This window comes from Aquarana catesbeiana, linkage group LG02 (genome assembly GCF_042186555.1).
Source record: "Aquarana catesbeiana isolate 2022-GZ linkage group LG02, ASM4218655v1, whole genome shotgun sequence".
Lineage (NCBI taxonomy): Eukaryota > Metazoa > Chordata > Amphibia > Anura > Ranidae > Aquarana > Aquarana catesbeiana.
Window position 1 is genome coordinate 589506980 of NC_133325.1, and position 25125 is coordinate 589532104.

Below are 25125 nucleotides of genomic sequence, written 5' to 3' on the forward strand. Positions count from 1 at the left end.
ACATCTTTCCCGCCTATACCCCCTCTTTACTACCCCCTCTTTCATAATTTCACCTCTCCAATCCACCTTACCCTCCAAAACTGAAAATAGGTAATATACTCTGTTACAAGCAATACTTTTGAGGCCCCCCCCCCACCACTGTTAATGGGGACTGGCCCAAATTTATAGTGTTAAAAAAGGGATCATACTTCCCTTTTATCTCTCAAATATATGCGTATTTAGTTCCAGTATGCCGCACAATTTAGAAATATACATGCTATCTTAGCACTTAGTTTTCATTAAACCAAAATTCTTCGGCATTATTATTATGTACACTGTCATATATTCAATTGAAACTCTGTATGGAACTTAATGTAACAGTTGTATGTGAAATTACCAATAAAATATTTGAAAAGAGACCACAGTACTCAAAATAAAGTGACATTATTTTTGGTTTGTATTCTTAAAAAGTCACTAATAACTTTCACAGGCTGTGGATCACAGCTATGAATGTGCGACAATGACATCAGTTTGAAATGAATTTGAGATGCTTCTAAGATTATTCAGAATTCATTGACTGGTGTATTTGACCTGCAGTTAAGCTCTTTCTAACCTGCATATGACTGTCTTAAAGCAGGATTTTCTCATAGACCTGTAAAAGAATGCAGAATCGCTTTTGGGGAACAAAAGCTTGTTGACACAGTCCTTAAATTTCTCTGTATCAATGACACATGCATGTAAAAAACATAAGATTGCTTGAGCATAAACTCTCAATATCTTTTAGACAGCTAAAGGGAAGTGGAATATTAGAAACACTATAGAAGCCTTAATTCTTTCAACTATAGGATACTTTTAATTCTATGTGGTATGTCTTAAAACAACCCTGTCAGTAAGTGAAACTAATTAAACTAAACTATGTCCAGCCTTTAAAAGAAGAAGGTAAATACTTACATCTGGCTTATGTCCTTAAACACAACCATGTTGCAGATTTCTGGCCTTTGCAAATATCCAGCAATTTGTATTTGTGGAAAACTTGCTCCACTGCCATGTGTTGTGGTTCTTCCCGCTGGCTCATTTGACAATACTAAACACAAGGGCCAGCGCATGAGCCAGCAGGAGAAACTATATCACATGGTAGAGGAGTAGGTATTCATCCCACCTAGAAATGTTGGATACCTGCAGTGGTTAAAGATCCGCAACAAGGTGAGGTATTAAGACATGAGCAGTCGGAATTGTAAGTATTTACCTTCTTCTTTTAAAGTCTTGGCTTAGTTTAATTTGCTGCCACAGAAGGGTAAGTATTTATCATCTTCTTTTATAGTCTGGGCTTGGTTTAATTTGCTCTACTTACTGAAAGGGTCACAATAAAATTTTACGATTTGTTTTTCATTTTGATCTAGTAATTACAACTTTACTACCGATGGATTTAATGGGACAGCAGGAAACCGAAACCTCAACTCAAATAGTGGTGTCCAAGGTGGAATGGACTGGATGAGAAAGTTGGCATTTCGATATAGGAGAGTCAATGAGGTTTATGAAAAATACAAGAGCAATGTTGGGGGTGAGTGAACTGTGCTAAATGCTTCCTTAGGAGAGTCAATAAGGTTTATGAAAATTACAGGAGCAATGTTGGGAATGAGTGAACAAAGTGTGATGTTTTCATATACTTCATAACAACCTTATTCAGCTTATTTATTAGGGCGAACAACAGACAAAAGCTTAAACTCTCCACCTTACAGCGCCCTAAAGTTGAAGAGGGCATGGCACTCCCTAATCTGTACTATTATCATTTAGCTGGGGAACTGCTTCACTTGTCTGGCTGAGACCTGTTACCCCAGCAGTGGTGGAGTCACATTTAGCTCATGTCCTCAAGTTAAACCATTTACTAATATTGCTGGAAGCGCCAATGACTATTTTGGAAAAAGTGCGTTTGCCAATCCTGAGTTTAGCTTGAGTGGTATGGAGAGAAGCTAAACACACAGCAGAGTTCAAAGAAATTGACTCCGAACTCCCAATTTGGCATAATCCCATGTTTCCCCATTTATTACAATTTATGAATAATTATTTTTGGAAACAAAAGGGTCTTGACACTTTAGAACAGGGATATGCAATTAGCAGGCCTCCAGCTGTTGCTAAACTACAAGTCCCATCATGCCTCTGCCTCTGGGTGTCATGCTTGTGGCTCTGAGTCTTGCTATGCCTCATGGGAATTGTAGTTATTCAACAGCTGGAGGTCCGCTAATTGCATATCCCTGCTTTAGAAGATATATAAACTGGCAACGGCCTCTCCTCTTTTGATAAGTTACAAAGAAAATATGACCTCCCTTGTTCTGCCTTTTACAGGTATCTTCAGTTTAGGCATGCACTGCATGCTTAGTTTAGGATCAATACTACAAAATTTTCTAATTACCCATTAATAGGGTTCCTAAGGTCGCAGGGCCCTAGAAATACACCCATTTGTTATCCGCCACTATTAACAAAATCCCACTAATGGTGTATTCTAAGTGGCAGCAACTCATCCCTGATTTATCACAACTCTACATGTGACATCAATCGTACCTCACCCCAGTGAGGTTACATGCTATGCACCACATACCCACTCCAAATTGTACTAGATGTAATTGCACAAGTGCCAACTTTGCTTGTATTTTGTGGGTGTGCCCTGTCATAGCTAGATATAGGAAAGGGTCATTGACATTCTCTGCTCTATTTTATCTGCACCTGTACTTTGCACCCTGAGAATGTCTTCTGGGAATATTGGATGAGGAGCAGTGGCAGAGGTAGGATAGAATCCGGCTGAGAAAGACACGATTTTTAGCTTGAAAAGCTATTGCAATTAAATTGATCCAAACTACCCCGCCGCGCCCCCCCCCAATCTGTTTGTAAATGGATACAGATAGTAAATCAATTACTGCCATATAAGAAACGAATTTATGAACATAGAGGGTGCCCCAAGAAATACAGTAAGATTTGGGGTGCGTGGTATTCTTCCTCCATCACAATAATTCGTGACTAGGGATGGGCCGAACACCCCCCTGTTCGGTTCGCATCCAGAACATGAGAACAGGCAAAAAATTTGTGCGAACACTGTTAAAGTCTATGGGACACGAACATGAAAAATCAAAAGTGCTAATTTTAAAGGTTAATATGCAAGTTATTGTCATAAAAAGTGTTGGGGGACCCGGGTCCTGCCCCAGGGGACATAAAAAGGGAGCAGTGACTTTAATAATGCTTAAAGTGAAACAATAAAAGTGAAACATTCCTTTCAATTTCATACCTGGGGGGTGTCTATAGTATGCCTGTAAAGTATCGCATGTTTCCCGTGTTTAACAGTCCGAGAGCAAAATTACATTTCTAAAGGAAAAAAAAGTAATTTAAAAGTACTAGTGCTAGTGTCGGATATTAATGAATTGTCGGTCCCGACATTACACATAAAAGTCATTGAAAATTTTTTTTTTTTTAAAGCGTGGGGGTCCCCCAAAATTCCGTTACCAGCCCTTCAGGTCTGGTATGGATATTAAGGGGAACGCCGCACCAAAATTTTTTTACAAATGACGTGGGGTTCCCCCCAAAAATTTGGTATGGATTTTAAGGGGAACTCCATGCCAAAAAAAAAATGGCATGGGGTTCCCCCAAAAACCCACACCAGACCCTTATCTGAGCATGCAACCTGGCAGGCCGCAGGAAGAGGGGGGGGAACGAAAGAGCGCCCCCCCCCTCCTGAACTGTACCAGGCCACATGCCCTCAACATGGGGAGGATGTCCCCATGTTGATGGGGACAAGGGCCTCATCCCCACAACCCTTGCCCGGTGGTTGTGGGGGTCTTCGGGCGGGGGGCTTATCGGAATCTGGAAGCCCCCTTTAACAAAGGGGACACCCAGATCCCACCCCATGTGAATTGGTAAGGGGTACATTGTACCCCTACCATTTCACAAAAAGAAATTGTCAAAATGTTAAACCACAGGAGACGGCTTGGGACAAGTCCTTTATTAAAAATAAAAAAGAGATTCCAGCGATGTAATCCAATAAATCCATGCTCCTACTCCAGCGATATAATCCAATTCTCGCTCTCCAGCGATGGATGATCTCCAGCGAGGAACACATACAGGATCCTGCCTCCAGTGGAGGCACCCAGCCAATGACTCGGCGCTAGCTTGACAGCTCTTGTATAGCTGAGGACGGGGCCACCTGTCACGTGACCCCATCCCCCTCTGACGAGGGGAAACGCTGGGGTTTCCCAGTGACATGTACGGTGACCCCGTCCCCCTCTGATGCAGTGGGAATCCTGGCAAGGGTTGTGGGGATGAGGCCCTTGTCCTTATCACCATGGGGATATCCTCCCCATGTTGAGGGCATTAGGCTTGGTACTGGTCAGGAGGTTCCCCCCTCCTTTCCTATGGTCTGCCAGGTTGCGTGCTCGGATAAGGGTCTGGTGTAGATTTTTAGGGGAACACCACGCTATTTTTTATTTATTTTTTTTGATTTTGGCGAGTTGTTCCCCTTAAAATCCATACCAAAGGTCTGGTATGGATTTTTGGGGGGGAACCTCACGGCATTTTTTTTTTAATTTTGGCACGGCGTTCCACTTAATATCCATACCAGACCTGAAGGGCCTGGTAATGGAATTTTGGGGGACCCCCACGCATTTTTTTTATTTTTATTTTTTTTATTTTTCAATGACTTTCAATGACTTATGTGTATTGTCGGGACCGACAATTCATTAATAGCTGGCACTAGCTCTAGTACTTTAAAATTACTTTTTTTCCTTTAGAAATGTCATTTTGCGGACTGTTATAAACATGGGAAATGTGCGCTAATTTACAGGCATTCTATAGACACCCCCCAGGTACGAAATTTAAAGGAATATTTCACTTTTATTGTTTCACTTTAAGCATTATTAAAATCACTGCACCCAAAAAACCGTCCGTTTTTAAAACTGTTTTTTGCATTGATGCATGTCCCCTGGGGCAAGACCCGGGTCCCCAAACTTTTTATGACAATAACTTGCATATTAACCTTTAAAATTAGCACTTTAGATTTCTCCCATGGACTTTTAAAGGGTGTTTCGCGGCTTTTCGAATTTGCCCCAACACCCCAAATTGTTTGCTGTTCGGCGAACAGCCAGTGTTCGAGTCAAACTCATGTTCGACTCGAACAGATAGCCCATCCCTATTAGTGACTAGTGATGTACAAATTAGAATTGGCTCTTGACTTAGGGAAGCGGTACCATTAAACATTATGACCCAGGTCCTCACCTGTTGGTCTTGACATTTTTTTAAACCCAGGAAGATATCCGGTATTTAACCTTTTATTTGGAACGCTAAGTAAAGTTATGTACATGTCTATGTTGACCTCTTTCGCGTCTGTAAATCGCATTTTATACCTTTTTTATTGTGATCACATTGAGCACTATGTTGTATGTGTTAAAGTGGATATAAACCTCATTCGTGAAATTTGAGCTGGGCACATATATCTGCAGTGTTTTCTTATCTCTCTTCAAAGCCATGAGTCCTGTGGCTTTCTCCTGCTCCTTTCTTCTGTTATCAGCATGATAACTTCTGACAAGTTCTCTGCTGAATTTTGTGTCCGGGTGGGTGCTATAAATAGATTAGCAGAGAGCTGGTCTATTGACAGCACAGCTCTGCATTGTATCTTCCTTTTTCTGCCTATGTGTAGAGGGTGTGTGTGCCTTTCCTCCAATCAGCTGTCTCAGTGTATGGCAAGAATCCACACCCACAGGTGAATCAGGAAGAGAAAATTCTAACAGGACGTGCACTTTCTAAACAGTATATAAAGCTGAATACAGCAGATATACATGTAATACTTGTGTAGGGAGATTTGTTTCATCTTTGTGTATCATCTGAGGCTATTCAGTTCACTGGGTATGTAACGACACCCCGAATATGAAAGGGGTTAAAGTCGTTTAGGACATTCCATACCCGAACACAAAGGCAGCTACCGAGCACTCCAATCAGCCGAACAAGAAACCCATACGAATAATTCTCCCCAAAGTATGAGGCGAGGCTTTGTATTGAGGTTCAAACAGGAATTAACTTTATTTTGAGATCTCACACAAATATATACAGCAGGATGAAAATACAACCTCTCACCAGAAACCTAATTAACATGAGCTAATTATCTAATCCTTTAGACAGCCTAGGTGACTCAAACATGACCTTTAGGACAGACTTCACGTCTCCTATCTCACCGACTATACAATACACATTATCCTACATCTCAACACAGAACTCCTTCATACAATTGCAGGGTTAATTAGCCCAGACAATGGCTGAAAAAGAAACCACACTAGACTAATTTACATTATAGAAGACAACAGACAGGTTGCTGGAGTTGATGACATTAGCATCTAACAGTATGTGTCCCAACAGTATGAATCAGTCACTATTTGTAATATGGCATATCCAGGGTCCCCAGAGTCTGTGTGTCTTGGGGGACATGGACCTGAATCTAAAGTAACGCCACCTCAAGGGTCCTCAGGCATACAGCTCACAAAGAGCACCGTTCCCCCAAATGCCCGGGCCCATAATCGGTAGGCAAGAGGCTAGCATTCAGTCCCCTCCAAAAGCCTCTGTCCCGGCTAGGTCTGTCACATTTCTCTCCTTTCGGCAGGAGACACAGGAGGAGACCCCAAACGGGTTGACTCCGAAGTTAGTCAGTAGTTCCAGTCCTCTAATGCTGGTATCCACACAGTACCCCAAACAAATTGTTCCAAACAGAGTATTACTCACCCAGCCAACCTCTGCCTCTCTCAGAGAACATATCCACCGCTGGGGAGAGGCCTGGACTGGCCCTTCTCCCTGGAGTTCTTTCAGCCGCTGGAGAGAAGACCGGGTGACTGGGCTCAGTCCGTCATGCTGTTGGGGATCTGGGCTAACTGCCCAGCATCCCTGGGGTATACAGGTGGGGACTGAAGCCCCATCCACCTTTACAGGAAATTCGTCCTCTGTTAGTTGAGGGCAGAGGCCAGCAGCACTCTGCCCTGTTGCCAGCCCTTCTGCTGGAAACCCCACTTCATCTGCTCAGGCTAACTGTTGGAGGGAGGCCGACTGCCCCGGCTCCCTGGAACTCTGTAGTTGAATGATTTTTTTTTTTTTTGTAGTTGGTGCTGGGCAGAGGTTGGTAGCACTCTGCCCAGTTGCCAGTGCTTCAGCTGGGTTGGTGTCATCATTCTGGGGCGCCGTCTGCTGTTGGAACTCCCTTTCACTGGTATTGTCTCCAAGGTGCACGAACCCTTGTTGGGGAGGGAAAATGGCTGCTTCTCCTCCCTGCATCTCTGAAATCCACTGGGAGAGAGGAACCATCACCTTCTCACCTCGGGCCCTCGAAACTGCCACGGGTGTAGAGCAGGGGTCTGCAGTACTCTGTCCTGCTGCCAGTACTTGAGCAGGTGATGCATAATCTATAACATCCTCTAAACAGCCCATTAAGTCCATACATTCTGTAATCTGTGGCTGGAGAAATGAGCCGACTGCCCCAGCTCCCTGGACCTCCACAGTTGTTGCCATTGCTGGGCAGAGTTTGGTAGCACTCTGCCCTGTTGCCAGCACTTCTGCTGGGGACTCCACAACATCCGCTTTGGCTAACCGTTGGGGCAGGAGGCTGAATTCCTCCCCTCCCAAACTGTGCAGCTACCATTGGGGAGGTGAGCTGGCTGCTTCCTTTTCCGTTCCTTCATCTGGCTGCTGGAAAGTGATTGCTACCTTCTCACCATGAGCCTCCGGAACTGCCACAGGTGTGGGGCAGAGGTCTTGGACCCTCTGTCCCGGTGACCAGCGCCTCAGCTGAGGAAGTTCCTTTCAACTCCACAGATACTGCTATTCTAGAGGGCTTGTGTACCCATTGCACTTTTTTGTGTTTCACTCTGTGTGTGCACATTTTTTTGGCACCGGGTGAAGTTTTTGGGTGTGTTTGCACGCCATGGGCTTTCAAGAAAAAAAAAAAGATACTGCTGTTGGTGCTGGGCAGAGCACACTGTTTGGCCCTGATACCAGCTCTTCTGCTGGAGGCTCATCAGGTTGTTCTTCCTCAGCAGAAAAGTCTATCAAATTCCCTGTCTCTGCAACTGGTGTCTGGAGATAGAGGTTCACCATCTCCTGTCCGTGGAACCCAGAAGATGCTATCAGTGCTGGGCAGAGGTTAGCAGAACTCTGCCCTGTTGTCAACACTTCAGCTTTGGGGATGGCAATCTCCAGATTTTCCACTGCCGGTTCTTCAGCCAGGATTTCGGAGTTGTCAACTGGTATTTCCTGATAGTCTCAGGCAAAGGGAGCCCCACCCTGCTGCTGAGCAGAGTCTAGCAGCTGTCTGTAGGCGATCTCCAACTCCCATTCCTGAATGGCCAGAAACTCCAAATCTTCCTGTGCCCAGTGCCCTTCCGAGACATTCAGTCTTCGCTCTCTGTGCTCCAATATTTCCTCCAAACGCCACTCCCGATCACTCCCAAAGTCAGGGTCCCTGGACAGCCTCCAATACAACAATCCCAGGCCATTATAGTCAAAGCCTTCCGCGGGGCTGTCCTCCGCTGACCACGGGCACTCTTGGGCTACATACCACCGGAGGGCTCTTTAGCTCTTGTCCAACCGCATCTCTGCCCGGATCAGCCTGCTTAACTCAGCTGTCCACTCATTCGTACTTCATACTGCAACCAGTACCTTACATGGATGGAGGGGAGAACTTTTCCCTGGTGTTGCTGCTCGAGAGCTAGCGCTTTCTTCCAGAGTTCGCAGCGGATAGAATTAGACCATCTCAGCAGGACCTGCTCTGATACTGGTCCTCTATGCTGTATCTGCATCTCTTGCAACCTCCTTCTGAATTCCTCTTCCATGGCGGCTGGTATCTGTACCTCTCCTCTTCTTTCAGTTGGTGTTGCTATGACTTCTGCTGCTGCAGCACCTCTTTGCTGTAGCCAATTTGCCTCCACAGCCGCTATGACTAGGTCTATGATCTTCGTTGTAGGTTAGGACCATAATGTGCCAGTCTTATGTTAACAGCCCAATCAAAACTTGCCTCTTTGGGTGTCGTTTTGGACATTCCATACCCGAACACAAAGGCAGCTACTGAGCACTCCAATCAGCCGAACAAGAAACTCATATGAATAATTCTCCCCAAAGTAGGAGACGAGGCTCTGTATTGAGGTTCAAACAGGAATGAACTGTTTGAGATCTCACACAAATATATACAACAGGATGAAAATACAACCTCTCACCAGAAACCTAATTAACATGAGCTAATTATCTAATCCTTTAGACAGCCTAGGTGACTCAAAGACATGACCTTTAGGACAGACTTCATGTCTCCTAGCTCACCGACTATACAATACACATCATCATACATCTCAACACAGAACTCCTTCATACAATTGCAGGGTTAATTAGCCCAGACAATGGCTGAAAAAGAAACCACACTAGACTAATTTACATTATAGAAGACAACAGACAGGTTGCTGGAGTTGATGACATTAGCATCTAACAGTATGTGTCCCAACAGTATGAATCAGTCACTATTTGTAATATGGCGGCATATCCAGAGTCTCCAGAGTCTGTGTGTCTTGGGGGACATGGACCTGAATCTAAAGTAACGCCACCTCAAGGGTCCCCAGGCATACAGCTCACAAAGAGCACCCATAATCGGTAGGCAAGAGGCTAGCATTCAGTCCCCTCCAAAAGCCTCTGTCCCCGCTAGGTCTGTCACAGGGTATATGTGAGGGTTTACATCCACTTTAATGTAATGCATCTCCGTCAATAAAAAATTAAAAAAAAATTAAAAGTGGCCAGCATTAGGTGATAAACAGAGATTAAAGAAATCATCCTGCATAATTTGTACCTATTTATCTGCAGCCCTCACTTCTCTACAATTTTTTAAAACCTACATTTTACATAGCATCTCTCAGCTCTGAAAAGGAGGGGACGTAGATCTGAAGTCTCACACTCAATGAGAAGAGCTCTGAGTCCTGATTGGAGGGGACACACCCCCTTCTCATAGTATAGGGGAACATGCACAGCTGTGACTGTTCATCACATGCTATGCTCTGGAGCGTTCCTTCCCCATCACTAATCATCTCTTGGAAAAAGAAAGAAGGGGGTTGGGGTACAATTGCCCCTGGGACTTTTATGGTGCTTTTCAAAATTTAATTGGATCAGTGTAAAAAAATAATAAATCAAGGAAGAAAATAATACTGTATGCAAAATGCCAAACTGACTATAATTAATCTTTTAATTCAAAATCTTTAATGATTAACAATATTACAAGACAACATCTAAAAACAAACACAGTTTTTTTCCAATCAAGGTCAATCATTGAGGAATTAGATATTTAAAAATTAGACCACTTCAGGATACCAATCTCAACATGTTTCGCTCAAACACATGAGCTTCATCAGGAGTTTTTTGGTACAAGTGTGGCATACTAAAGATAAAAAAGAAAAAAGAAAGAATACAAATCAGATACTTCAAAAACATTTAAAGATGTAGTTTCAGACAAAAACATAAATAAAATAGTACTAAAAACAAAAAACAAAAGATATATACATTTGCATACAACAAAGAAAAATGAATAATGTTGTATAGATGAAAATCTCAGGTTTACCAAAAACCTATAATAATGACAATCTAAACAAAGTAAACAAAATAATTATGGTCATAGTATGATGTGTATTTTAGTTTCCATGTCCACAAAAGAAAAACATATTGATGTGGACCTGGGGAAGAATTAAATCATAAAAGGTGGGATTTGCTTACCAAGCCCAATTAAGTTTGAAGACAAATAGTAGACAACTGGATTGTAGATATATATAGAGTTTCGTGGCTCAAGTACCAATCAATTAAATGCGTCTCACCCGCCTAGGACCTCCCAAACCATTTATGGTCCACAGAGGGGCCAGAGTGTAGAGTAACTGAAAACTAGATGTTAAAAAGAAAACGAATTAGTGAATTGTTTCTAGGTGGTTTAATGTGGAGTAGAAAGGGCAGTTATCATGGGAGATAAAAAATTGTTTGAATTTACCTTATAAGTTGAAACAAGGAGTGAGTGTTCAAGGCTAATATAGCCGTATAAACAAAACAAAAGGAAGAGCAAACGCTCCAGTTTCACCACAAGATGGCACTCCAAAATAACAACCCTTGTAAGTCAGACAAAGGAGATCCACGTATAAACAGCCCCAGTGAGCTATAAAAATGATACAAGATAATAAACATTACTATAAAGAACTTTTCACAATAACCCTGGTTGGATCATCAGCAGTGGATGACCATTGGTGAACAAATTCAATTACCTGAAAAGTGAGGTGGATGTATACGGAAGGGGAGAGCGACATATATCTCCCCTTGCAGCCTCAGAGCCACTGTCAGAAGATTGCGGCTGATCGAGCCGCACTATACAAGTCCCTCCATCACGGTGGCGTCTGACGTCACCACCGGGATGCGGACGCAAGGTGAGGCCCTCCCCCAGGTCGCATGTGGCCAATGAACAGCAAGGGGGCGGAGCCGGATACGATCCAGGTTCCGCCCATCCTAGTCGAGTGTAGGTTCTCCGACGTTGAACAGCTCTGACAGAACTAGTGGGCGCATGCGCAGGCCGGGGGCGAACGATGTTTGAGCCCGGCCACCACGCAGGCGCAACAGAGGCAAGGCACAAAAATGTCAGTCATCGCCTGTCAGAGGAAAAGCAGGAAGAACCCCAATCAAGGAATACGTGTCAGTCATTTTAACTAAGGGAAAAGGATGGGGAAAGAACTCTCTTGGAGTTAGAAAAGCTGTTAGAAATTATTAATGGAGATCTCTAAGGAAGGAGGCGACAGAGAAATCCTATTCAGTGCTTTGGATAGAGACAAGTACACAGTATAGAAGGATGTGCTTTGTTCATGCTTCTTGCTTGAGGTTTACAACCACTTTAAATCAAATAAATCTCCATAAAGTAATGTGACCAGATCTTTGTGTTTAGATGAATAAACCCAAAAAGAAAAAGCAGGAAAGCAGATCTGGTCTACTAGTGGAATGATAATGTCTATAAGACACACATCAGATCATATGTTCTAAGATTGAATGTTGAGACTCTTAGACCCCATACAAACTATGCTACTTTTGTCAGATTTCCTTTAGATTTACCAAAACCATGTAGTGCAAGGGCCTGCCTGATTGCATACAAATTGAAACTCTTAAGGTTTGACCTCATATTATATGGTTTTGGTAAATCTGAAGGAAAAAATCTACAGAAAATTGTATAGTGTGTATCCAGTTGTACACTTAGTAAGGGTGCTTTTCATGTCACCTTAGTATTTCTAATGTATGTCACTTTATCAGTTTCATTTTATTGAAGATAACTTTTTCATGCTTGCTCTGGGAAAATGATTTATGAAGTAGTAAAACACTTTAACAAAAAAGTCAGTGGTAGCACCTTCAATGTTTTTATCCTAACTAATGCCTTCAAGTCTTCCCTCCTTATTATATGTACACCAAAGGGAAGATTCACTGGTTTGGCTTTTTCTAGATCAATAAAACACCCTTCCAAGAAAGTCTTAAAAATATCCCTCTGCGTAATTACCAATAAAAATAATCACCACTTCAAGTGTATATTATTTTATATTGATTGACACCTGCACTAATGTGTTCTCCCATCAAAACCAGTAATCCATATTTCAATAGAGCCACACAATCCACCCTACAATTAGGCATCCCCATCATCAGTTGTTTGCAAAAAAAAAAACCCACAGCATGCTGGAAAATGTATGTAACACCACTTATAATCCTATAATAACAGTAAAACAATTGTTTCTAATGTTCAAAGTGATCAAATATAAGAGTCCAATGTGTTTATTTAACCACACAGTGTCTGCAAAAATCCAGTAATGGTGACTTCCACGTGTTCCACCACCTAACACGATATGCTCTCACCTGGAAGAATGGACCTATATGGAAAATAGATCTGTGTGCTTTTCTCTTTAAGGGGTTTATAACTTCTTCCAGGCATCAGGACTTATCACCGTGCCTATTCTCAGAATCCTGAGGTCAAGTTGGAACCATCCACCTCTTCACAAAAAAGACTCCAGTATATAGATCAAAGAAATAAAACTTGTATCATGCTTACTGCTTGATTAAAAGTGCTGTTTATTTATATAAACAAATACACACACACTTGGGGTGGTGCACCATCAACTGGTGCACCTCGGTATAAAAGCACATCAATTTCAGATTGACAACTCAGTGTAATAACCAATGCCTCCACTTCTGGGTATGCGTGCGTGATGACATCATAGGCTCCATCCCTACATGTTTCATCATAGTTTTTTTCTTGACAGTCACATGATCTATGATGAACCACACAGGGTCAGAGCCTATAACATCATCATGCATACCCAAAAGTAGAAGCATTGGTTATCGCGTTGAACTGAAATCAAGTGAGTGTGTGCATGTTCGGTGATTAAACATAGATATAGGACATCAGAATGCGATAGGCAGTCCTAATGAATAGTGGTTGTCAATGACGAGCCATTCTCTCAAAATAAATGTAGCGCAGTGATAACTATGGCAATGTTAGTTAAACCGTTCTCAAGTGGTCTATGTTACTAGTAAGTTGTTGCCGACTAAAGTGCTAAGGAATCATCATGTAGTCCAATAGAACCAAAGAGCAGATTGTTGGCCAATTCAATGTTTGTTATCCCATAATAAGAAGAAAAGAGAAGACCAGTCACTTAGCAGAGTTGTATTGTATCCAGGGTTGCCATGTTAGTTTGAATTAAACTTGAGCATTATTCAGTACACAAGCCAAGTTATTGTTGATCATGAGCCAGTTGAGCTTGTGTTTAATCAGTTTGATGGAAACTTGACTCCGAGCAATTGCAGTCCTAGCTGCTAGGAAAATGTATGCTGTGTCAGCTAATACATTTGGGCATGTATATATGCTGAAACAGATGATGCATGTAAACATTCAGATAGAACCAGAGCAATGGACCCAGATCTCGGATGCTAAGAAATTGTGCTCCCAGAATGCTTTGACTCTGGAGTCTAGCTATATATTACAATATTGTTGGTACCTAGTCCTGACTAGAATTGGGTGATATACCACAGGCTTGTTTCTAAGGGTGCCTAGATCTGGGGGTATATCTCCACATTTGGTGCATCCATCTAGTGGTACAACAATTGTGGATATGATTTTTGGTTCCCGCCGAACGGGGCTAAACACACGAACAGCCAAATCTAAAGCGGGGTAGGCAACCTTTTGAGAGATGGAGATCTACCTGGACAACATTGAAGAGATCAAAGATCACTGGGGTGCAGCCCCCCCCCCCCCCTTTAAAAAAAAGAAACTAGCTAGCTCCAAAAAAGTAAAGACAGCTTTAAAAACCTAGAAAAATCTACTAAAACTGTCACTGTAAAAATACAAACTTAGCCTACCTTAATCATTAGCTTCCATGAGAAACTTCTTAGAAGCTTTCGCTTTCATTCACTATTTGTTTCTTGTCTGCGGAGCAATTGGTTACCCCCACAAGTCTGATGCCGGAGTTCATCATGAAAGCAGAAGATCTGGTACTACAGGCTGATTTTCTTGACTAATTTCAGGCCTATCTGTTCTGATTTCTGGCCAGTGCAAGTAGTTTGTAGGGCAGTGTACAGAAGTCAGTAGTAGGTAGAAGTGTACAGAGGTCAGTAGTTTGTAGGGTGGTGTACAGAGGTCGATAGTAGGTAGGGCAGTGTACAGAGGTCGGTAGTAGGTAGGGCAGTGTACAGAGGTCGGTAGTAGGTAGGGCAGTGTACAGACGACGGTAGTAGGTAGGGCAGTGTACAGACGACGGTAGTAGGTAGGGCAGTGTACAGACGACGGTAGTAGGTAGGGCAGTGTACAGACGACGGTAGTAGGTAGGGCAGTGTACAGACGACGGTAGTAGGTAGGGCAGTGTACAGACGACGGTAGTAGGTAGGGCAGTGTACAGACGACGGTAGTAGGTAGGGCAGTGTACAGACGACGGTAGTAGGTAGGGCAGTGTACAGACGACGGTAGTAGGTAGGGCAGTGTACAGACGACGGTAGTAGGTAGGGCAGTGTACAGACGACGGTAGTAGGTAGGGCAGTGTACAGACGACGGTAGTAGGTAGGGCAGTGTACAGACGACGGTAGTAGGTAGGGCAGTGTACAGACGACGGTAGTAGGTAGGGCAGTGTACAGACGACGGTAGTAGGTAGGGCAGTGTACAGACGACGGTAGTAGGTAGGGCAGTGTACAGACGACGGTAGTAGGTAGGGCAGTGTACAGACGACGGTAGTAGGTAGGGCAGTGTACAGACGACGGTAGTAGGTAGGGCAGTGTACAGACGACGGTAGTAGGTAGGGCAGTGTACAGACGACGGTAGTAGGTAGGGCAGTGTACAGACGACGGTAGTAGGTAGGGCAGTGTACAGACGACGGTAGTAGGTAGGGCAGTGTACAGACGACGGTAGTAGGTAGGGCAGTGTACAGACGACGGTAGTAGGTAGGGCAGTGTACAGACGACGGTAGTAGGTAGGGCAGTGTACAGACGACGGTAGTAGGTAGGGCAGTGTACAGACGACGGTAGTAGGTAGGGCAGTGTACAGACGTCGGTAGTAGTTAGGGCAGTGTACAGAGGTCGGTAGTAGGTAGGACAGAGGTCGGTAGTAGGCAGGGCAGTGTACAGAGGTCGGTAGTAGGCAGGGCAGTGTACAGAGGTCGGTAGTAGGCAGGGCAGTGTACAGAGGTCGGTAGTAGGCAGGGCAGTGTACAGAGGTCGGTAGTAGGCAGGGCAGTGTACAGAGGTCGGTAGTAGGCAGGGCAGTGTACAGAGGTCGGTAGTAGGCAGGGCAGTGTACAGAGGTCGGTGGTATGTGGGGGGGGGATCAGGAATGCTTGAGTGTCAGAACGGCATGGTATTGTGGGGACAGGGGTGCTGGAGTGTCAGAAGATATTTTAAATACAGAGTGGTGCAGGGAAGGTGCAGTGACGCTGAAGTTCATCATGAAAGCAGAATATCTGGTACTACAGGCTGATTTTCTTGACTAATTTCAGGCCTGACTATCTGCTCTGATTTCTGGCCAGTGTAAGTAGTTTGTAGGGCAGTGTACAGAGGTCAGTAGAAGGTAGGGCAGTGGTATGTAGGGCATTGTCCAGAGGTCAGTAGCAGGTAGGGCACTGTCCAGAGGTCAGTAGTAGGCAGGGTAGTGTCCAGAGGTCAGTGGTATGTAGGGTAGTGTCCAGAGGTCAGTGGTATGTAGGGTAGTGTCCAGAGGTCAGTGGTATGTAGGGTAGTGTCCAGAGGTCAGTGGTATGTAGGGTAGTGTCCAGAGGTCAGTGGTATGTAGGGTAGTGTCCAGAGGTCAGTGGTATGTAGGGTAGTGTCCAGAGGTCAGTGGTATGTAGGGTAGTGTCCAGAGGTCAGTGGTATGTAGGGTAAGTGTCCAGAGGTCAGTAGTAGGCAGGGTAGTGTCCAGAGGTCAGTGGTATGTAGGGTAGTGTCCAGAGGTCAGTGGTATGTAGGGTAGTGTCCAGGGGTCAGTGGTATGTAGGGTAGTGTCCAGAGGTCAGTGGTATGTAGGGTAGTGTCCAGAGGTCAGTGGTATGTAGGGTAGTGTCCAGAGGTCAGTGGTATGTAGGGTAGTGTCCAGAGGTCAGTGGTATGTAGGGTAGTGTCCAGAGGTCAGTGGTATGTAGGGTAGTGTCCAGAGGTCAGTGGTATGTAGGGTAGTGTCCAGAGGTCAGTGGGATGTAGGGTAGTGTCCAGAGGTCAGTGGGATGTAGGGTAGTGTCCAGAGGTCAGTGGGATGTAGGGTAGTGTCCAGAGGTCAGTGGGATGTAGGGTAAGTGTCCAGAGGTCAGTAGTAGGCAGGGTAGTGTCCAGAGGTCAGTGGTATGTAGGGTAGTGTCCAGAGGTCAGTGGTATGTAGGGTAGTGTCCAGAGGTCAGTGGTATGTAGGGTAGTGTCCAGAGGTCAGTGGTATGTAGGGTAGTGTCCAGAGGTCAGTGGTATGTAGGGTAGTGTCCAGAGGTCAGTGGTATGTAGGGTAGTGTCCAGAGGTCAGTGGTATGTAGGGTAGTGTCCAGAGGTCAGTGGTATGTAGGGTAGTGTCCAGAGGTCAGTGGTATGTAGGGTAAGTGTCCAGAGGTCAGTAGTAGGCAGGGTAGTGTCCAGAGGTCAGTGGTATGTAGGGTAGTGTCCAGAGGTCAGTGGTATGTAGGGTAGTGTCCAGGGGTCAGTGGTATGTAGGGTAGTGTCCAGAGGTCAGTGGTATGTAGGGTAGTGTCCAGAGGTCAGTGGTATGTAGGGTAGTGTCCAGAGGTCAGTGGTATGTAGGGTAGTGTCCAGAGGTCAGTGGTATGTAGGGTAGTGTCCAGAGGTCAGTGGTATGTAGGGTAGTGTCCAGAGGTCAGTGGGATGTAGGGTAGTGTCCAGAGGTCAGTGGGATGTAGGGTAGTGTCCAGAGGTCAGTGGGATGTAGGGTAGTGTCCAGAGGTCAGTGGGATGTAGGGTAGTGTCCAGAGGTCAGTGGGATGTAGGGTAGTGTCCAGAGGTCAGTGGGATGTAGGGTAGTGTCCAGAGGTCAGTGGGATGTAGGGTAGTGTCCAGAGGTCAGTGGGATGTAGGGTAACGTCCAGAGGTCAGTGGGATGTAGGGTAACGTCCAGAGGTCAATGGGATGTAGGGTAGCGTCCAGAGGTCAGTGGGATGTAGGGTAACGTCCAGAGGTCAGTGGGATGTAGGGTAACGTCCAGAGGTCAGTGGGATGTAGGGTAACGTCCAGAGGTCAGTGGGATGTAGGGTAACGTCCAGAGGTCAATGGGATGTAGGGTAACGTCCAGAGGTCAGTGGGATGTAGGGTAACGTCCAGAGGTCAGTGGGATGTAGGGTAACGTCCAGAGGTCAGTGGGATGTAGGGTAACGTCCAGAGGTCAGTGGGATGTAGGGAGGGGATCAGGAGGGCTGGAGTATCAGAAGACATTTTAAATGCAGAGTGGCGCAGGGAAGGTGCAGTGGCGCTGATCCCTGCCGGTGTCACAACAGCAATCCTCTCTCACCTTCCCATCTTGGATCGAGGAGGAGAGTCGGTGGTGGGGGGCGTGCAATACAAAACGCTCGGGTATGTTCGGAGAAGAGCCTGAACCCGCCCGAGCTATTCCGGAGGCTTTCCCCACCCCGCAGACGCATGTCAGGGACTCACACACTCGCTGCTCTGGAGCAAGGACTGGGTCGCTGCCGGGGGGCGTCTTCACCGGCTACTTGACGGCGGTCGAGCAGCCCGCAAACGTTGGGTTGCCGATCCCGGGTCTAAACCATCGACTCATTCCTAGTCAGAAATTGAGCAAGAGGGCACAAATATTTGATCATTTCTCAAGCATTGCTTCTGTGCGGTAATGATATATGTGATTTTCTCCCTCCAAATATCCACAAGATCACATTGAAACAACAGTTCCACCAACCTGTGGCTGGATTTTGAAGGATATTTATGTTGGGTCCTTGAGGTTTTTCCAAGTACTTGGTCAGTAATAATTTAGAGCCCCCCCTCTAAATAAGAATACCCAATACATGTGGCATCCGTGTCGAGAATAATTGACGTTGAATTGGTTCTGGTTATGACACGTAGCAAATATTCATGGTAATTAAATTGTCTCCCATCTTGCCCAAAACTAGAATGCATCTCCCCTCAGGGTCTTTTATAGCCAATTCCTCTCTCTGTTAGTGTTACTGATTTGGAGAAACAAAGTGATAAACCCTCTTTTCTTGGGAGATGGTAAAATATGTAATAGGGAATCTTCATGGAGAGTAGATGGACAGTTTTTAGTAGAAAAGTAGGTTACTTGTAGTAGTAGTAGAATGTGTTTTTTTTTTCCCAAAACTGTAGAGTACAAAATCTGGTGCAGTTGTGCGTGGAAGGCAGTCAGCATCTTAATACAGCTTGTTTAATAAATACAGCTTGTTTTATAATCTATGCTGTCATTTTAGATTCAAATACTGCTTAGAGAAGAGCATATTTACACATTGTGCAAGGAAGTGTTTGGTTTATCACAGACTGCTTTATTTGGGGAGTTATTGAAAGTATTTAAAACATTTTTGATTTCTGTCACAGGATTACTCAGCCCACAGAGGCGTGACTCTCTCCAGAGACTTAGAGATGATATAGAGACATTGACAGATGGCTGGTTAGGCACTGCTGTGAAGTGTTTACAACTCATTCAGGCAAGGTAACCAGAAACACTTTTTGTGCTTTTTTTTTCAATGGTGTTTATTGAACAAAGGATAGGTTGAACATGTACATATACAGTATATACCATGCTTTTAGCTGCTATATCAAGATTCAGTGCTACAATTCAACAAACTGATTCAGTGGGTCCAGCATAGAAAGAAAGAGCCTGTATGTGGAGCCATCAATAAAGTAAAGTTGTGTCACGGAACAATTCTCTGACCAGTCAGTAGGGTGTCCACAATTTTTTAAAAATTTGGGGACAGGTATGGGGGGGGGGAATTTTCATGCTTTCTATACTAAATTCACTTTATTTTATAGTTAAAGCTAAAATCCTCATATGAATTTTTTTGGTTAGTTGTACTGGCTTAGCTTGGACCAATGCAAATATTCCATACCTGGCCAATCCTTGTGTGTAGTAGCCGCTGCTACTACAGTGATCCTTGCTATCCTCCAAGACTTGTGCCGAGCAGCTGCCCTGCTGCATAGTAACTACTGGGGGTCCCCACTCAACACAGGCGCCATTCAGAGATTGCTATGCATTTTTCCCAGTGAATACAAAGCCTTCTCTGATTGGACAAAATGGAGATCATGACGTCACTGCCCCCCTTATCTACCGCATCCACAGGACCCAGAAGACAGGATCACTTTAAGTAGCAGTGGCTACTACAGTGATTTTCTGCTTTCACAGGAATACTACAGGTATGGCACATGCATACTTACATTGATCCGGCTGGACCAATATGACTGCAAAAAAAAAACAAACTGGAATTCAATTTTAAGCTTTTAATCTTGTTGGTTCCATATGTTCCATATGTTTGGTGTTCACTCTTTAAGGGAAAAAGACACTTTTTCTATGTTTATAGCAGAAGTCACTGATTCGCTATTTGTTGCATTTCTCTACTTCACTCTTAAAAAGAATTTTATATCGCACTGTTTTCATTTTAGGAAGAACTGTGTCAACGTGTTAATAACTACAACACAACTGGTTCCAGCTCTGGCCAAAGTTCTACTCTACGGGCTTGGAGAAGTGTTTCCAATACAGAATATATACAGTGCCACAAAAATAGGTAACATTACAAAGTCCTGATCTCCGGTAGAAGTGGGTCTTATTGTCTGTGTGTCTTGTTCCACAGCATGTGTATGTATGTTGCAGCATATAAATGTGATACAGTTTACAATGTGATTGGTTTCACACCTTGCTTCCATGCTACTCCATGTTTTGTTAGTGATGATTGCGTAGTGTGGAACAAATAATTGAATAAATATTGTAAAATAGTGTTTAGGATTAGGATGACTTTCAGCCTGTGTTTGAATTTTTTCTCCCTCCCTCACATTTTTTTTTTCTACTACAGAATAAAATAATTAATTGTGTATTAACGATTTTAAGCTGATACCCTAAAACATTGCTGACACTGGAGCTGCTGTTTACAATAGTGCCTTTCCACATGAAGAACTAAATAATTGTGTCAGACTTTCATGAGTTTATTGTATGGCCAAAAGGTTGTGGACACACTCACACACTCACATCCAGTGCTGGGACAAGGCCATTTGGTGCCCAGGGCGAACATGGCAAACTACACCCCCACCCCCATTTTTAAGAAAGAATCAATGTCGTTTTAAAACAAGAATATACTTAAAACAATACAAATTCAATTTGTCACCCCACACACAGTATTTTGTCCTTTACATGACCCCCCGACAGTATTGTTACTCTTATGCCTGCTAACAACCTGCCCAGGGCCGTCTTTAACCACTTGCTGACCAGCGCACGACGATATACGTCAACACAATGGCATGGCTGGGCAGATTTTTTGAAAAAGTTGTTATTGAACAATTTACATTTTGAACATAGTTATGCAAGTTACAAGGCAATACTGGAGAAATGCATAAAACAAAGAAATGTGGCTTATACACATAACAGCCACCTCTGTATACCCCCCTTCCACAGCCACCTCTGTATACCCCCCTTCCACAGCCACCTCTGTATACCCCCCTTCTATAGCCACCTCTGTATACCCCCCTGCCCACAACCACCTCTGTATACCCCCCTGTCCACATCCGTCCACAGCCACCATTGTAATCCTCCCTTTAAAGAATTCTCACCTTTTCACAAATTCCTCCCCCTCCTTCTCACAGTTCTCATCCTCACTCCGCGACACTGCACCTTTCTAGTATGTGTGTGCGCTCTTTTTACAACACAGTCTCAGTGCAGTTTCAGATCTAGCATACAGCCAGAACACTTCACTCTGTTCTGTGCTGTGCTATAGAAGTCTGGGGGGGGGGGGGTGACGGGACGGGGGAGCACGGACGACCACTCTGCCTCACTCCCTGTTACAGGCCAGCCACTCCGATCTTGCAGCTCCTGACAGAGGGAGAAGCAGGACGGGTCGGCGCTTACACACACAGCCCGCAGCTGTTCTCCTCCCCTGTCAGTGTGGCCATTTGTGTTAACCTGGCCGGGGGAGGACGGCACGGCTGTGTTCATGACCGTTACACCAGGACAACTATTCTAAGGCAGCGTGGGCTTCAGGGGCAGCTGCTATTGCCCTGTGTTAAAGACGGCCCTGAATCCGCCACCTCTCACACTCCGCCCAGGGCACTCCCGCCCACCCCTTGTACCGGTTCTGCTCACATCTATAGGAGCTGGTTGTTCTTCCCATTCCAAAACTATGGACATATGGAGTGGGCTGCCTTTTACACCTAAAAATTCTCTACTTGTCTAGGAAGAATTTCCACAAGATTTTGGAGGGAATCTGTGGAAGTGTGCGCCCATTCAGCCAAAGGAATATTAAATGAGAAAGTCTGGCTCACAGTTGCCTAATTATCTGAAAGGTGTTCAATAGTTTTGGAAATCAGGGCTGTGTGCAGGCCATTCAAGTTTCTCCTCACCAAACTTTTCAAATCATGTCTTTGGACCTGACTTTGTGCACAGTAGTAGCACAGTCATGCTGGAGCAGGAAAGGGCCTTCTCCAAACTTGTTTATAGACTGGAAGTGCACAATTGTCTATAATGTTGGTGTATAAAATGTAGAAAGCAAGGCTGATGGACTGATTAACCACTGTATTTTGTTTATGAATTATTGGTTAGTGATGCCAGCATATGTGTACACTCCACACCTATCGTAAATGATAACATTGGCTTTTGCTTGCAGGAAAAGAGAGCTGCTTTGAAAGGATAGTGACAAGATTTGGCAAGAAAGTTACCTATGTGGTGATTGGAGATGGTAGGGATGAAGAAATGGCTGCCAAACAGGTATTTGCAATGAAATATGTGAAGGTACTTCCTTGGGGATACCTTGTGTCTGTGTTCTTCAGGAATTTTCGTAGAACTTTGTCATTTTTTTAAAGGCTGTATTAAAGTATATATGTAAAAGTATATATGTATTTTTTGTGAATGTTCAGTGTATGTACATTTGTATTAGCACTAAAACCGCAAACTACTGACGTCCAATACTTTCAGTATAGTGCGCTTACATTACAGTTTTATATACAGTCACATGACCAAAAGAGTGTCAATTGTCATCCACATGAGAGTGTAGCTTAGCAAAGGGGCTGCCAACTCTGAAAACAAGCCAACAAGGACATAAAGCCTGATATGATTCAAAGCTGGCTAACTTAATTTGCGACTAATTTCCTGTCTACAGAGGCTGAAGAGATACATTTTAAAGCCTCAGATTATAGTAATTATAAAAGACGCAGACCTTGTTCTGTAAAATGTATGAGCACTTCTGTATGGGGTTAGTGCCTCTAATACGGATGTGATGGTTAACTATTACGGATTATAACTATTATTATGTTATAATGGGTATATACGTTGTCTAGAGATACAAAATTAGGTAGACCCTGTATTTCGTGAAGATCTTTGCTCAAGCTACCTAACTACCTCCAGTTTAGATGTATTCTTAGGTGGAGAGATAACTTCGTTAGAGTAGGTTATTTAGTGTAAGTTGTAGTATGAAGATCTGAAAAGTGTAGGAGCTAGCAATTTCCTTCAAGAATGGAATGGATGCATTATAGTAATGAAGGAAAATTATTTCCATTACCTTAACAGTTGCAGTATTGCAGATTTCATGCATTATTAATAAAATGAAAAACTCCTTTGGTACATGTCCTTTATGGCACACACCCGCCCCCCTTAGGGAACCCTACCGGGTCCAGTATTTATCTCCCTCTCCCTGTACCTGTCCCTGTTCCAGCAATCTTCTCCGTATGTCCCTGCCCAGACCCACTGAACCCTTGTTTCAAAAGTGTCCCCATCGGGTTCTTTTCATCCTGAGCATGTGTGCCATAGTTCTATTATGGTCTGTGTCAAGAGCTGTACTTCGCATGCCTGCTGAAGGTCACCATGAGTACCACTCTGACAGCAATGAATAGGGAATTTTCATGTATGGTAAAGGACCTGGCAGGGGCGCTTTGTAAGAATGGCTGTGGGCTGGGCCACACAGTGAAGATCTGTTAACCAGGGACAGGAGTAAGTATAGGAGTGGGTGGGTTGCAGTCTGGGGTGCGGGCATGCCCTTAAAGTACAATTTGTATAAATAGTACAGTTGTCCTTTGAAGTGTTCACAAAGGAGAAAAATTCAATAGGTTATTTATTTTGTCTACTTGCACATCAACCAGCAAGTTTCGATTTTACTTAATTTGTGTGCAGTTAAAGTTTGGCTATCATTTTGGCAGTCTCTGAGTTTGTATATTTTTTTTCTTCCAGCACAATATGCCTTTCTGGAGAATCACAAACCACAATGACCTCATCTCTCTACATCAGGCACTGGAGTTGGACTTCTTGTGAGAAATGCTGAATAACCATGTTTTGTATGCAAGCCGATTAGATCAGCAGGTGCCTGACAAATAAAAGCCCAGGTGGAGACCTGAAGAACAGTTGTTCGATCTGGTAAACCTGCATCTATCCAAAAACTTTCCAAGAGGGAGATGCTTTCAGCTTTGTCCTTCATCGAGGAGAAACCATTTCAACTATCCTGTCTTGCAGAATACCCTGTTTAGCTTTTACATCCCACCTACCTCTCATTTACTTGCCAGAGAGTTTCTTCAGTTTCCTGGTAGATAACTCTTTTCAAAGTCCCACCTACCTCCTCGTGTATGGATTGTCTCCAGTTTCACTCAAGGCCAACTTCTGGTTAGTTGTAGGCTGTTCCTCCCATGCCAGGAAATAGTTATAATGCTATGAGAACATATGGAGCAGCTATGCTTATATAGAATGAGCCATAACATGTAGCAGTGGATCCTAATAATGTATTGCATCTTGATGTGAATGGAGTAGCCAAGACCTTCACCTAAGGATGGATGGCTTCTGCATTGAACTTTAACTGTCCTCTCCTTATGAACAGCTAAGTCAGTGTACATTTTTCTGATTTTTTTTTTTTTTTTTTACACAGTATCACAAGTCATAATGGCTTGCCTTTATTATTGTCTCATTACCATTCTGGAACTCTTCGTGAAATACCTCGCGGGAGGGGAAGAAAGGCCTCCATTATTATACCTTTTTGAATCTATAACTTATTAAAGAATTTTTTTCCTTGATATTTTTCCCACGTCTGTATTTTATCCTCAGCAGGGATTTGTAACAGATACTGTCACTGGGAGAGGCTGTTTGTGGTAATGCAAATACACTCTTTAATTAAATACATGAATAAAAGTTAAATATCTATTTGGTATTAAAGGCAAGATCTGCAATCTTCTCGATAACATGTTGAAATCAATTGCTCACATGAATGTTACAGAAACTTTTGTGCATAGTGTATAAGCATCAAAACTTTTTCCATGTCTAACAATTAACTTATCCTACTGTAACAAACAGTTGTGTATGTGTATGTATATACAGTATCTCACAAAAGTGAGTACACCCCTCACATTTTTATAAATATTTTATTATATCTTTTTATGTAACAACATTGAAGAAATTACACTTTGCTACAATGTAAATTAGTG

At 43.7% G+C, this 25125-nt stretch overlaps 1 protein-coding gene across 2 annotated transcripts in view; it reads left to right on the forward strand.

The window, feature by feature from the left end:
* The window catches only part of EYA3 (EYA transcriptional coactivator and phosphatase 3), a gene marked incomplete in the record, with an annotated part of 181106 nt that extends 156389 nt beyond the window's left edge, over window positions 1-24717 (forward strand). For both annotated transcript variants that reach the window (XM_073616250.1, XM_073616251.1), the window contains 5 exon segments: window positions 1380-1540; window positions 19063-19177; window positions 20125-20246; window positions 22332-22432; window positions 23888-24717. In XM_073616250.1, coding sequence (XP_073472351.1) covers window positions 1380-1540; window positions 19063-19177; window positions 20125-20246; window positions 22332-22432; window positions 23888-23968 — 580 coding nt within the window.
* Between the last annotated feature and the right edge of the window lie 408 nt (window positions 24718-25125).